At 38.9% G+C, this 15,380-nt stretch overlaps 1 protein-coding gene across 2 annotated transcripts in view; it reads right to left on the bottom strand.

Moving 5' to 3' along the window:
* Window positions 1–15,380, bottom strand: part of PRMT8 (protein arginine methyltransferase 8) — a 58,878-nt gene that overhangs the window by 9,265 nt on the left and 34,233 nt on the right. For both annotated transcript variants that reach the window (XM_010400929.4, XM_039560937.1), the window contains 5 exons: window positions 14,337–14,492; window positions 9,299–9,362; window positions 6,044–6,186; window positions 5,564–5,651; window positions 1,899–2,014 (listed from right to left, as the gene is read on the bottom strand). In XM_010400929.4, the coding sequence (XP_010399231.1) occupies window positions 1,899–2,014; window positions 5,564–5,651; window positions 6,044–6,186; window positions 9,299–9,362; window positions 14,337–14,492 (567 nt within the window). The remainder of the gene's footprint in view (window positions 1–1,898; window positions 2,015–5,563; window positions 5,652–6,043; window positions 6,187–9,298; window positions 9,363–14,336; window positions 14,493–15,380) is intronic.

Below are 15,380 nucleotides of genomic sequence, written 5' to 3'. Positions count from 1 at the left end.
GAAATAACTGCAGAAGCACAAGACTCTGACTGGTCTCTGAGGAATGTGTCTAGTGACTAGTCCATCCACTGACTAATGTAGAGAGAACCCAGATTCATTTGGTAGGCACCCTAAATTAGCTGGCTTTGGGTTAAATACAACCCTAAAAATCCCTCTGTGAATCTAATATGAACAAGCTGTGCTATCCAAAAGTGCTGTAATAAAACATTTAAATAATTAAACATTATGGCTTTGTTTATTCTCAAATGTTTTCTTAGGCTAATATTATTCTCTGAATTCACAAATATTTTCAGGACGAAAGAAATGCACTTTATATAAATAAACCATGTGAAAAAGCAAACTAAATTAAAAAAGATATAACTGCAGAGTCTGTTTTTCCTGCTTCCATATTGCTAGCTTGAATATAAACCTCCCTCCTTCATGCTTTTCATTGACAATTTTCTCTTTCTTTAGTGATCAGTTTTTGAGATTAGTGACTGATTCTGGAATGGAGGGTGCTTTGTGCTTGTGTATTTATTACCTGCTTTGCTCCCATGGTACCTCTACATGGAACAGCACCACTCAGTTTATGGACAAAAGATGTCAAAACTAAATATAAAACCTGAATAGACACACTTTGAAAATTTTTGTCTGTCATCTTAAACCAAATTACTTTCAAAGACCTTCTAAATAAAGCATTAGATTTGCACTTCAATTACGGGTGTGCAGCTTTTTATTCCAGAGCAGCCAACCCATTTTGCTCCCTGATCTCTTTCTCTCTGGACATATTTCATAGAGTCTAAATAGCTGTTTCTTTTGTGTGTAATGCAATTTTAAGCTGCTCTGGTTGAGGGTGTTTTCGGGCACAGCCATCTTGTGTTCCCCTCAGTGCAGATGGACTGTGCATGCATACGTACTCATGTAGAGTTTCTACTTCTGTTCCTTTTTGCTGCTTTCAGTAAAGGTTCTGCAGACTGGAGGCATGGCTTTCCCTTTTGCATATGGGAATACTTAATGCTGTGTTTGTTACTGGCAAAAAGTGAAAGGGAAAAGTTAGAATTGACTCTTTGGGATAAGTGAGTGTACTCTTGGATTCATGGACCTGGTACGACCACTGCTATTGATGCAGACAGCCTTGCTCATGAGAGTCATCCCACATGAGGAGGATTCCTTCACGTGTAGGGAATTTTAGAGCTTTCAAGTGTTCCTGCAGGTAGTTCTTGCATTGTTAACATCATCTTGTGAACAGGGATTAGTGACCATTCTGTCTTACATCTAGAGCAGCGTACCAGTTAACCTTTGGGTGCAGATGTTGGGGCTGAGAGAGCACAGTAACATTCTACATAAGGCTAAGAATTAGGAAGTTAGACAAATAAATTGAGTTCCAATTCTGATCACATGTTCTGGTGTTAGTTATTTCCTCGTCAATTCAGAACTGATGCTTCAGACTTTCTTACTGCAAACAGAATCATTTACCCCTTCTCCTCAGCAGCATGCTATCAGTAATTTCCAACCTCTATTTATGAGAAGGTAGGGCAATTCAAATTCATATCTAAGTACACCACATCTCTCTTCATCCAGTATTTGCACATGCAAAATTTTTAAGAGTCTTCAGTTACAGCCTGCAGTAACCAGACGAGTAGAGACACAAGGAACATCTTGCTTTTGGGAATTCCGTAAGAAATCAAGGTATCAATGTTCATGCTCAGGTCATGGGACAGTATTGAGCATGTGCAACGTGCAAGTGCTGGCTAATTCAAAACTGCACAATTTTCCTTCATAGTGTTACATGTTTCTGTGATGACAGCATTCTGCAGCTGGTTCAAAGCATGCAAAGATAGTAGCAAAACATAAGCAGCAGGTCCCAAAATAATCCTAGAGTTAATAATAATAATTAGGTATATTTGGAATCACCAAACCTTTATTAAGCAGGCGTTGGTCACCACTTGCTTTGGATCTACTATGTCCACCAAGGGCTCCTTCATGGCAACATCCCTAATACAGGTCATGTCAAAGCCGTACACATTCTCCCACCCTGTCAATCCAAATGGATTTGTCAAGGTTAGCAGTAAGAATAGAAAATATTTTTTGTTTCTCAAAGCATTTTTCTTTTGAAAGAATTTCTACCATCCCCTAATTCTCAGATGCCCCCTTTAGCTCTTTGGTCCCTGTTCCAGTTGTCCATGTCATCATTGCTACTTTACAGACAATGCAGTTGTGGCAAAACAAGCCCTCAGTGTACATCTTTGAACAAGTGACCCTTTTTTTTGGGTGTCTCCAAAACCGTTACATGAGATTTTTCAATGATTTTTGTGGCTTTAGACACTTGTGAGTGTTGCCCAAAATCATCTGATGTCAGGCTGAGTCTTGGGAATAGCTGTTAGGGATGCTATCCTTTCCTATCCATGCTGCTTAACACTTACTTTCTTTTTTTTTCCCCACAGATTGCCACTCAATCAGAAGTTTACATGCTCTTGTGATTATTTAAGTAGTTTTAGTTTCAGCAAGTGAATTACTGGCAGGAGTAGAACTGCAGGTGTGTCTCAATAGTTGGGACTGCAGGTTCTAATCTGCATGTATATCATGACAGAAAAGCAAAAGGTTCACTTTGAAAAGATTTAAAAGTCATGCCAATCCTCTGTATTTGAATAGTTCTTCTGATTGTTCCAACAGATGCTTCTTATCATGCTGAGGATTTTTTGCACAAAATGAAAACATTGAGAAATGGAAAAGTACACTGGCTTTGCTTTTAAGGTTGCTTAACAAAGTGAAAAGAAGAACCTTCAAACAAGTAAAATCTTAGTCTTATGAAGGATGTAAGTCAAGGTCCATTCACTGCTTCATCTAAAAGTCTAAACTGAATACTGGGAGCATTTTAAAAAACGGTTTGAACAAAAAGCAAAGTTCACTCATAAACACATTTGCGAGCATATTTGAAATGTCTCATTTTTTTCAGAGCATAGCATTTGAGCTACTGGGGTTTCCAGAGGAGTATGACTGAAGAACTAATATGATAGAAAAATCTGCATATTTCTAAACTAGAAAGAATATAGGCATGAATGATTCTTTGATACCACTTTGTTATCTCTTTATTGGGTTGTGAGTTTCTCAACATTTCAGGGGAGCTGGTGTTCAAAACTTTTGTTTCAGGCATCATGAGCATGTGCGAACTTCAGATTACATTTATAGAAGTCATGTGTTTCTATGTGATTACTCAGAAAAGACTAACTAGAAAACCCTGAAGAAACAGTTTATTAATTGTTTATTTATTACTGGGGTCTCCATCATTTACTGTACTTCAGCCTACATGGGATACCTTTGAAATATGTGCCTTTATCTGTATTAGGCAGACAGCTGTCACAGGAGGTAAAAAGTAAAATTATATGTTTTACATTTTGCAGGAAATCAGAGTAATTGACTATAGCGGTACTCTGTGGCATTAATCTTCAGTTGGAAAAATCTGAAGTTAGATTTTTTTAGAAACCTCATATTGCATTATTTCTTAATCAATATAACAGTTCTCGAATGCCCTTTAAAATGCTCAGCCCCTCATCTCATATGAAGGCAAGACTCTCTCCTCCTTAAGACAGAAAAAGATGAAAAATTGAAATGTAAGGAGACACCATCAAGCATTTATAAATGGAAAGGAGAGACAAGATGGTGGCACAGATGGGTAGTGAGGTGGAAATAACTGAAGACACAGAGGTATATAAGGTAAGGGGGGGAAGGAAATCAGAGGTGAGATCAGAAAATAAAGTGTCTTCAAGGTAAATAACATTTTAGAAGAGGAAAAAACAACCTGAAACATTTTTTCGAATGACTAAAAAAGAAATAAGTTGAAAACAGAAGTATTGTCTGTGAGAAAAGAAAAAGACTCAAGGTCTAGAAAAGAAGGGGTTCAAAAGCAAGGTGAAAGAACCCATAAAGGATCTTAGGCCAAAACGACCCTGATTCCTTTACAGAATGGATGCCTCATACATCCATTTGAATCTGTACATTTTGTAATGAGTTTAGCTGTCAAGGTCATCACATAACTGAGGAGAAAAATCTAGACTGTGCTTGAGGAGGAGATATAATCCTTCCTGGCACCTACAGAGAATTCTGGTCACTGCCCCACTGCACTGGGCTCACTTTTGACCCAAAATAGCAATTCTGACCAACTGGCAGTTCTGTTTATTAGCACTGAATTTGATTACAGAAACACCAAGCCTTCTTTTCTGGGAGGAGGTGAGAGGCAAAGAATGAGGAGTTAGGCATTTTTATTTAAAGGTTGTCTGAACCCACTAATTTAACTCAAACTTTCTCATTTATCTTTGGTTAATAAACCTCCTTAGGAATTTTGAGATTTTTTATTCCCTAATGGAAAATACCTTTAAGTGAAACTGCCCAGCTCTGAAAAATATATAGAATCAAAAAAAGTTGAAAGGAAAAGAAGAATGCAATATTGCAAAACTTGTTCGTTTGATCACAAGTATTATGATCTTATGATCAAATCAATCCAAATTTGGGTGACGTGGGGACAAGTTGAACACAAACCAGCAGTACAATCTGGTGGCGATGGACGTGAACCCCATCCTAAGATATAAGGAGTGTCCAGCAAAACTGGCTTTGCTTAGCCTGAGACAGCAAGACTTGTGGTGGGATCTAATTGCTGTCCACTGCCACAGAAACAAAGAAAAAGTCAGCTTCTCTTCAGGTGAGGAGGGAATGAAGGCAAGTTTCAGCAAGGAGAAGTCAGCCTACATATTTAGAAACTTGTTTACTCCTAAGGGTGCTTCACTCAGAGGAGCTGTGGAATCCCCATCTCCTGACTGCAGGGCAGGGCCCTGTGGGTGACCTGCTTTAACTGTGAAGTCTGACTTGGTTGGAGCAGGAGCCTGGACTGGGTCACTTGTAGATGTCACTAACAGCAGTGTCATTCAATGACACTTCAAGGAAACCCTCCCAACATTTAAAAAGCAAAGGAAAAGTCAATTTTATGCATCTATGAGGTATAAAAAAAATAAAATTAGAACCCTTTTTTAACATGTAAGTAAAATTTAAATTTCTGATCCTTATTTTTAATTTGAAAATTCTCACACAAAATGTGTTAAAAAAAGCTTTACATATTGTGGGGTTTTTTCTTCTTGACAAGCTTATCATGGAGATACAATTTTTTTCTTGGTTTATTTCTTCACATTTACAATTTATTTGCATCTTACTGTTTTTATGTTTTTGTTGTGTTAAAACTAAAAATAAGGACCTGGATGGCAAAAGAATATTACTGGTTTTTGTGGCTGTTACGATGGATTATATATTTATCAAAACAACAACAAAATTGAATCTCCTATAATCCACATTTTAAATACATCTAGAGGTATTAATATAACTCAAGGCAAAGTCTTAATGAATTTATACATGCATCTTTCCTTTGTGCACTTGAAATTACAGCAAATTTCCCGAATTTATCAGCAGACCAACATTTTCTCAGAGTTCACATTTACATTGGAATTCTGGCCTGCAAAGAGCTTACAGAAGGCTACTACGAATGAAATATTTTAGGGAAATAGCCATAGGAAAGGGTTGCTGGCAGGTGCTTACTCACAGTGAATTTTGAAGTCCTTGTACTGTCTGTCTTCAATTGCTACCACGTACAAAGCAGCTCGGTCTGGAAACATTAGCCCTCCAGGTTTCTGTTGATGAATTGTGGGGAAATGGATCTCGTAATCTATTCACCTGACAAAGACATCACATTTTGAACTGCACATACAAAAACCAGACAAGCACCCCTTGCATGCCTTTATTGTTTTCTGTCAGATTGTCACACCAGCTTTAACCTCAGCCACTCTTGCAGCCTGTGGCAATGTCATTAGATAGTGTCTAGCAAACTTCGCCAGCCAGCACTTAATCAAAAGCAAAGCTCTTTCACTGAGGTTCCCTTTGTTATCTCCTCGTTAAAGCCTAAGAAATGGCACTTGGAGATGTAACCGTGTCTTGTTATGGCAACAGTAGGGAAGGGAAAGCTTGTAGTCAGAAAATAAATGATGATTGCCCCAGCAAGGAGCACGACATGCAGAGCACCTACCAGCCACTTGTCTCGTGCGAAGATGACTGTGTTTAACATTGACTCATAGAACAGACAGTAACCCATCCACTCGCTGATGATGATGTCTACTTGATCCACAGGTAATTCAACTTCTTCCACTTTACCTTTAAATATTGTGATTACTGAAAAGAGAATCCAAAGAAATACGTTTCACATAATAAAACACCTGACTAAGTTCCTTTCTGGTGAATGTCAGGCTGACCTTTTCAATATGATTCTCTTCTTGAATGCCTGTCGATAAGGGGTGACTCCATGTGACTCAATGCATTTCACACTTTTAAAAAACTATTCAGAGTAAGTATAATAAATAAAATTTTTAGTATCAGTATAAAAGGAAAAAAAAACCAACCCAAAATCCAAGGGCCAAACAAAAAAACCCACCATGTCTAAAACCAACAGAAAAACAGGCCTTACCTGGTTATCTGTATGATCTCATTTTACAATGCTCTTTGGAATTTGGCAGATTTCTAGATCATTGACCAAGTAAGGCAAAGAATCCACTTAGAAGCCTTTAAACATCCCTGCAGGTTTACACATGAATATTTAAATGGTGGGCCATATTTAGTTCAGTTGTAACAAATACTTTTGTTTTAGGACCACTACAGAAGTCACCAATCATTTCTACTTTTAAAATAATATTTCTTATTTCCAAATATATTTTCAGCTTGTGATAAATAATTTTCAGCTTGTTTTTCTCTGCTGTTTATACTGTTTGTTGCAGTGGATAAAGTCTCATGGTTCTGGATTCTTCCTTGACAAGGTACCAGAGGCACTTGAAATTTAGGAATAAGGTGAATATTCTACTTTCCATTACCAATTGATAAAATTATTACTCTTAATTAATGGCAATTTTTAATGATAGGAACTTCTACTGATGAAATGGTCAACATTCAGTTTTGGAAAAGTTAATTTATTTTAATTTAATTTAATTTCATTTAATTTAGCTAGAACTAGGTTAGCTGGCTGAGCGTGGAAGTGTGGGTTGAGTGATTTTTAGAACTCAGCCCAGGGAAAAGGAGGTTTTGTCTTTCCCAAATACATGCAGTACTAGTATTACTCTAACCAGATGTGGCCACTTCATTTGAGTAGCAAATTTTTAATCCAGACTGGCCCCCTAATAAATTGAGAACACTCTGACTCAGACGGGTACCACAAAGTATCAGCTGATAAGAGCAACCTGACTGGAAAAGAGCACAGCTCTCCTCTCTTTGCTGCTATTTAAACTCCTTTCTTTCACAGTTAGTAATTCAACAGTTTATCTGTTGTTTTACCGAAAGCTCTTCATGCCTATAAGCTCCAGCCATGAGCTCTCTTTAGTTCTCTTTTCTCCCAAGAACTTTCACTGCCACAATTCTTTTGAATTTTAGCACTGTTGACAGCTGCCAGAGTGACACACCAGCAGACTTTGAAGCCCCCTGTTTACACCCAGAACAGTCACAGTGTAAGCTGCAGCAGCAGCAGCAGCACGGGTTCCTTCCACCTCCCTTTACTTCATAAGGCATCATGTGGGAACAAACTGTGCTGTCCCCAGATGTATTGTATGTATCTCTTCTGGAAACAGTGGGTTTTCTCTTGGTTCAGCCCCTTTTGCTGACTCTGCATTTCAACTTTTGGGCCGGCCGGGGGGGGTGCGTGGGAGGGGGAAAGAAAATTTTCCATGACCAACAAGATCCTTTGGCTCACTACCTGGCTGCATAGAAATAAAAGTGAATGTGGGTCAGTGTAGAGTGTGAAAGTGTAAACGTTGGTCCAGGTGTGCAGTTTGGAGACCAAACTGCAGTCAGGGTGGCTGCTGAACCTGTCCTGCCAAATCTCCTGCCAAAGGGAGGGGGCTCTGCTTCTTCCTCCACGGTTTCCCAATGACTTGCTCCTTGTAGAAACAGGAGGAAGGAGCAGAGATAAATACCTTCTGCACCCTCTGGAGCACACTGGAACCTTCTAATTTATTCTGACAATGGTCCCCTCACACACAATTCCTGTTGCTGGAAATCCAAATGCAAATTGATTTGTGGTGTGCTATTTGTGTCTCTAGCGGATGAAAGACCATTCTGGGAACATATGGCCTCTGCATCCAAGGTTCAGAACAACCAAGGAGGTCACACCTCCCTGCTTTAGTGCCTTATCCCTACTGTGGAGAAGAGTATTTTCTAGTCCTTTGCCTCCTTCTTTTCCTGAACGAAGAGCTGCATTCACTGGCTGGCCTCTAATATCCCACGTCACTGCTGTTTCACACCACAACACTTGAACACCCGTGATGTGCAATAAATATTCCTCCCAGAGAGCTCGAGGTTAGTCAGAAACTGCCAGTGACAGCAATAAAAATTAGAACAGATCTGAACCAGAACAGAAATCCATTCCTGCGCATGTGCGGGCAGAGCATCAGCGCAGACCCAGCAAAAAGCGGGGGCACTTGGTGCAGCCCAGCCATGACCTGCTCTGCAGCAAAGGCAAGCTCTTCACAAAAAAGCACTTTTAAACAGGAGCTGTCTCACAGCCTCAGTTAAAAAAAGACTGATTTTTTAGGTTGTTACAAAGATATCTTGTGTGCTGTGATTTGGAGGAGGACTGAAGGCATGAAATAGAACTTGATGGGGGTTATTTTGTGCTAAGAGTTTTCAGTAGCTTGGGGTTACTTCTAGGTTTTTGTTGGTTGGTTTTTTTCTATTTAGAATTTCCACAACCTTGGAAATTTCACCAGCTTTCTTTCCAAGTAAAAAAGAAGTTTTATATGATATTTTTATTTTATGAATTGAACATTTTCATTTGTGTGAGTGTGTATTTTGATAAGGTTTTGAAGTATTTTTTTAAAGTTGGGAGTCAGAAATCTTAGTGAAAAATTTTTACTTTAAACATCATTTCAATTTGAATGGCAGTATGGGTGTTTGTACATCTATTCTGTTTAAGAGAGAAGGTGGAATTCAAATGGCAGAATTAATTTGATAAGTTCAGTTCTAATATAGGGTCTTCCTTCTGCTTTGCTAAACCGAACTGCCTATTGGTAAGTCCTATTAACTTCTGTAATCTCTGAGCCTAGAAATAAATGTAGATATAACAGTAATTTCAGTGAGGAATTGTTGTAGTGCCTAGAATGAGGTGTTTAATTTGGTAATTACCTAAGTAAACTCTGCAAAACTACCACTTACATATAAAACACACAACATAAATAAATCAGAAAAAGCAAAATTGTTATCTTCTCTTTTTCCTGAAAGAAAAACAAAATTTTATATGCCTTACTGTTGTCCAAGTGGTTGGCCTTGATAATTTTTTCTGAGTAGTCAGATATACTTGAGCATTCAATCTAGGAAAAAAAGAAAAACGAGATAAAGAGGAATTTATCTGTTAGAGATCTCAGCTCTGTGAATAAAAACAACATCTACTGAAGGCAGTGAAGACTCTACAGAGCATATAACCATTGATAAAGAGTAAATCAAACCTGTGGGGAGGATAATAATTAATGACATCTTAATATTTAAATTGCAGTCTGTGTCTGAGTTAAACTGGCTCCTGTAGGAAAGACTGCTTTGAAAACTGTTGAAATGTGAAAAAAAAAGAGAGGTTCTACCTACAAAATGTATGTAATTTATTAATTATATTATTTAATTTATTCCTGCTACTTTAGAATATTACCTCCTCCCCCACAAAAATCTGCTGAATGGAATGAATTAGGATGGTGCTAAATTTCCATACGTATTTTAAAACAAAATACGTTCAAACTTTGTGAATAATATTAAAATTCAAATATGCCAGTACTGGTCTATGCCAAGAAACAATTGTTTTCTATGTGAAAAATCCATAATCTTTAGCAAAGCTGCTATTCCAAAAGAATGCAGGCATTTTACACATAAGAAATGACTGAAATTTTCTCTTTACAAGAACATCCAGATCTGCACGGATTTTTCTTTGACCAATTCAGTGCTTTTTCTAGGAAAATAATTACAGAGTACCTCCTAGTTTTAGATTTGCCCTTAAACTCGGTAAAATCTGTGTACTAGCATAAAAGCACGTTCGCAATGACCTTTACTATCTTTTAGAGAAAAGCTACATTCCATGGATCTCTCTGGGTTTTGTGCTCCTTGAAAATCATGAAGGCCTAAGTTGCTTGTAGTCACTGAATCAGTTCCTAATTTACCTCTTCCAAATTTGGCATTAAACGGACGATACTACTTTGCATAATCCTTGTCTCTCTAATTCCCTTATGGGAATGTCAAATAGAACTATATTATCTCTAATGAAGTGGTTTATATATCCAGTGAATCCCATTTAATCTCTAAAAGTTAAATTGTGCTTGACCTCTGTGATAGCACTCACAGATGGCAGGACAGCGGGTGCAAGGACACAAAAATCCTTTATTGTTTTTATATTGTCCATGAAACAGACGTAATAGCAGTCATAATATCAATCCCAGTCCCCATGGGAACACAAGCATTAATTCTGCTTAGCTTGCCCGTGCATGTAAACCACTCCTCAAAATGTCTGGCTCTGCGGCCTGAGCATAAAATAAAACTGCCTGGTGGGAAGGAAAGCCTGAGTGCCAGTCCAGAGAGTTCAAGGAAGAAATACCTTGAGGTGAGGGCCATCCTTTTGCTCCATCCAGGTTCCTCCCTTACTGTAAACTGGACAGACTGTGTGCCCCATCTCTAGTTACTGCCCTTTTACTCATTTTCCCTGTCTTTATTCATATCTGTCTGACATTTTTAATTACATTGCCCATTTTGGATGGTTTTTAAATAAAGAATGCATATGTAGGTGTTTGGAGGTTGCTTTCCAACCCTTCTAAAGAAAAAGGTGCAAAGAAATAAAAAGTTCTCTCATGAATGATGACAAGGTTCCAAAAACCCGCTTCCTTCACAAAGAAGCAAAAGAATAAAAAACTCCAACACTTCAATGTTTCATGAAGGAATACATATTTCAGAAAATAAACTTGCTTTAGGGTGGCTAAAGCTGTTCATCTGCATTTTGACTTGGACTCTATAGTGTGGCTGAATTTTAATTTAAAAAGCAACTCATTTCAGAAAAAAACCCCAACCCTGAATTCTGTAGGTGAAGAAACAGAGGAAAAATTGGTGTTGTCAGGTTTTTTTCCTCAGTTTTCTTTCAAGTCAGTGATCTGCTCAAATCTGGCCTATTTTGCAAAGCATTTGGATTTTATGAAAAGTGCATGTTCCAATAAAATAAGTCTGTACCTGAGTTTATAATCACAGAATCATATAATGGTTTGGGCTTGAAGGGACCTTCAAAGGATTGCCCTGATTCCTTGGCCATGTTGAGAATCATGAGGTTCACACAGGCCCACTCCTCAAGCCTGACAGGACTCCTCTGTGTGGCGTATTTTCCCTCAAGTATACCAGCTGCACAATGCAGTTTCGTGTCATCTGCAAACCTGCTGAGGGTGAACTCAAATCCCACTCTCTCTTGTCCTTAATGAAGATATTAACCAGTAATGATCCCAGCATGGACCCTTGAGTTGCTTCCACTGTATCTGGTTCTGTGTGTGTATATTCACCTCTGCTCTCATTTTACTTCCGCTTCAATCTACTGATGCAAATGTCTCCTCTCTTACTGCAGTCTCTTCCTCAGTCACAAGATTCCCAGATTTCCCCTGGGCTGTGTCCTCATCACCAACCTTTTATACAAAGCAGCTAACATGAGCCTTCATCTTCTGTGTCTGTTTAACTCCTTCTTACCTGCACTGTCTTGTTTGTCTGAAAATACCATAGAATTCAGATAGTTCTACTGCAGGGATTGTCCTGAATTTTGTATGACTAAATGTAGCAGATGAACCAAGGCTTCAAGGGATATTTTATGTATTTTTGTGTCCTTCACTGACCCTTCCCAAGCACTGACAGCTATGTGCCAATCCTATCTCTACATTTCTTACAACAGCTCCCCGGTTAGATGAACATCACTTCATGACATATTGTTACCCTCCCACAAGGGTTAGGGCTCAGAGCAGGTGAAGAAAGAAGAGAAAATGAGGGGGCTGGTTCTGTTCAGGCTGTAGAAGAGATCCCCCTCAATCTAAAAGCTATATAAAAGTATCCCAAAAGGGCTTGCAGGGAAAGCAAACTCCTTTCTGAAATGCATGGGGAAAAGACAAAAGTCAGTAATCATGAGCTGTGGCAAGGGAAATTCCTGCTGATTTTAGGCCTGGAAGAGGTTCTGAGAGAGGATTTAGAGTCTCTGTCCTTGGAGATTTTCCAAATCGGACTGGCCATGTCCTTGGGCAACTTGATACGTCTTTAAGTTAATGATTCTATGATTTACAACTCTTGAAGGCCCAGAGATAATTCCAGCAGTTGGCTTAGGTAGTGGCAAGGAATAAGTTCCAACAGTGAATAAGAAGGGATAAGAAGAATCAGACAGAGTGGTTGATGAATTTGAACCCAAAGAAGAGTGAGTAAGAGGAGAGTGAGTTCTGTGGTTGAAAAACCAACACTCTGCATTTGTCAACAGTTCCCACATCATGCTATTTGAAAAATCACATCTAACTGTAGAGAAGAAACTGGAACATCACAGCTCTATGTAATAATTCATGGCAAATGTTTGCTTCTTAAATGGAACACTCACTGTTTCCATTGGCAGTCTTTGCCAATATGACCATAAATTCTCAATTTGACTACAAGATTGCCACTGCTAGATCTCTGAAATAGCGGCTTGTCCAACACAAATCCACTCTGCAGCTTGCTGTATACAGGGTTCACCGTGAGACAGCTCATCTGACAAGAAGGCTGAAATTCTTCGGCTGTAGCAGAAGAGTTTCACACCTAAGGGAGTTCCTCTGAGAGCTAAGTTCCATGGATAGCACACCCACCAGCTTTAGCAATGAACAGTCCATGGGTGAGCTGGCACTGGTGTGTCACTGAGCTTTATAAAAGCCTGAGGTAAAGCCTGAACTGTAAAGAAGTCCAAAGGAAAAAACAAACAAACAAACAACCTCACACCCCCCTCCCCCCCAACAACAACAACAAACATGTGGAAAAGTATTTACTTTTCTTTTACTTGGTGAATTTTCTGCCAGTGAGCTGGCTCACTGTAGAATCAGATAAGCATCAGTGCCAGCACAAGGGAGGGAGGAAGACCATATGGCCAGGGATCTGAGAGATAGGAAGGTGGGAGCACAGCATCATCATTTTGTATATGCTTATACTTCCAGAGCACTGCAACATCTTTGCATGAGACCAGCGTTTCTGTATCACAGAAAGCTGCGGGTTTATCCTCCCTGAGGCTTTGAGGTAATAAATCGTATTAATAAATAATACTTGATTCACAAGGAAATACATTCCAGCTGCCAGTCTCAGGCTTAAACTCTGAAACTTTTTCCAGCACCTTTTGATTTCAGCCATCTACAGTTTCATGCTCTAGTCGGATATTCAGATGAGATACTCAGAAGTAACACTGGGTTTTGAAAATATAAGCCAGAGAATTGAAATGGTATTTCATGTATCACTACCAGTAATAAAGACGCACAGTTTGGGTACTTAGTGACATCAGTGTCTTCAAATGCACAGATGTACCCAATTAAGTTTTAGCAAACAATTTTGTTGAAGAGAAGTATACAGAGAAATAATATCTATTTCCCCTTTTCGATGTTGCATTGTGTCTTCAGGGCAAACAGAAGTCCAAAGCAAAAAGAAATTGCGTTTGTCATTTTAGAGTCAGTACAAATAATTTTGAGTATACTTAGTAAGCAAATCTATGCTCTCCGTAATGACTTCTCTGCAGAGAACAGCACATTCATGCTCCTAAAGTTCAATGTATTTAAGGTAATCATTTCCTTCTGCCTCTGAAAAGTGTTATTGTTGGCACAGAAAACATGCACATGCTTTCTTGCACAATTTGCTGAGTTGTAATATGCAGGGAAAAGTGTATTAAGGAAATTTGTTTCCAAGACTACAAAGTTGCAGACCTTGAAAATTTAAAAAGCAAGATAGTTCCCTTAACCCCTCTGAGTAGGACTGAGTCTCTTTAACATTTTTTTTCAGCCAAGAAGAAATGTGGGTATGTACCAGATCACCAAAAGTTCCGCAAAGTTCCGAAAGTTCCGAAAGTTCCAAAAGTTCCGAAAAGACATTGCATTTCAATTTGGAAAAGGCACAGTAGTGCAAGTCATAGACTACAACAGAACTCCACTGAAGTCACTATAAACCAAGCCCCAGATGAGCTTGGAGAGAAGAATTTCAAACCAAGACAAGTAAAAAAAGGTAAATCATGATGCCAAATTCTCATGCAAAATGCACAAACAAATTCAAAATGTGAGAGAAAGTCTTCTTACCCCATATACCTTCTTTGCTCCTGCCTTTGCAGCAAACATGGAGAGGATTCCCGTGCCACTTCCAACATCGAGGACAATCTTATCTTTAAAAACATGTTTATTGTGATACATTGAGTTTCTATAGGTTAACGTGCGCACTTCATCTTTTAACATTTCCTGTGATGAAAATAAAAGCATTGTGTCACCATTTGAAGTGCTTATATGCATTCCACGCTGCTGCTGAATGCATTCCCTTGCTATCATTTAAGCATTATCAATACACAACATGAAGGGTTTCTCAAGTACTTCGGGGTGTGCACATCAAAGCAGCTGTAAAACGCCAGCTACTTAGAGCTGCATTATTAAGAAGCAGCATGACGTCCCCTGTGTGATTTTATTCTGCTATTCACTCTCACAATTGACAACCAGAATGTACTCTAACCACAGCACTGCTTTGGGAATAGGCAGAAGCCGTACAGAAATCCAGACCTAAATCATGCACAACCCAGAGCCTCAGCAGAGGGACCTTCTGTGGTTCCACTTTGAACAGAAAAGAAATTGTTCCATAAGCCATTAGCCTTGCCCAACGTGAGGCAGAAGTCCATAGCAGAGCTTAGAAATCCTGTACTGTAAGGTCCTCCCTCACTGCTCTTCTATCCACTCACTTATCTGACCAATTTCTAGAAGATACTACTGTATAACCTAGACCTCTATCTCACCACTTTAAGTTGTCATTGTGCAGTGCTGATTTTTGATGCACTGATAGCAGCAGGACATGCATTTAATTCCATGGATACCTTGCCTTCTCTTGTATATATTTCAGGCAAACTATATCAATAAAGAGGATCCAGGCCAAGACCCAGGTGCCATTTTTAAGAGAAGCAGACCATTCAACACACACTTTAGTTTTCTGAAAATGCTTCTGTTATGTCTAGAAGGCTGAAGGTTTGCTTATACTACTGCCTAATTTCATAGTTTAAGCGAGTAGACAAGTGAGTTTTTCAATTTCAGGACGAAAAGGATCAGTTCACTGCCCAGCAGCCTGAGGCAATCATGAAGGGGATT

The sequence above is a fragment of the Corvus cornix genome, chromosome 1 (assembly GCF_000738735.6).
Source record: "Corvus cornix cornix isolate S_Up_H32 chromosome 1, ASM73873v5, whole genome shotgun sequence".
In the NCBI taxonomy this organism is placed as follows: Eukaryota; Metazoa; Chordata; class Aves; order Passeriformes; family Corvidae; genus Corvus; species Corvus cornix.
Note: the sequence above shows the minus strand (reverse complement) of the source record. Positions and strands in the feature narration are given on the sequence as shown.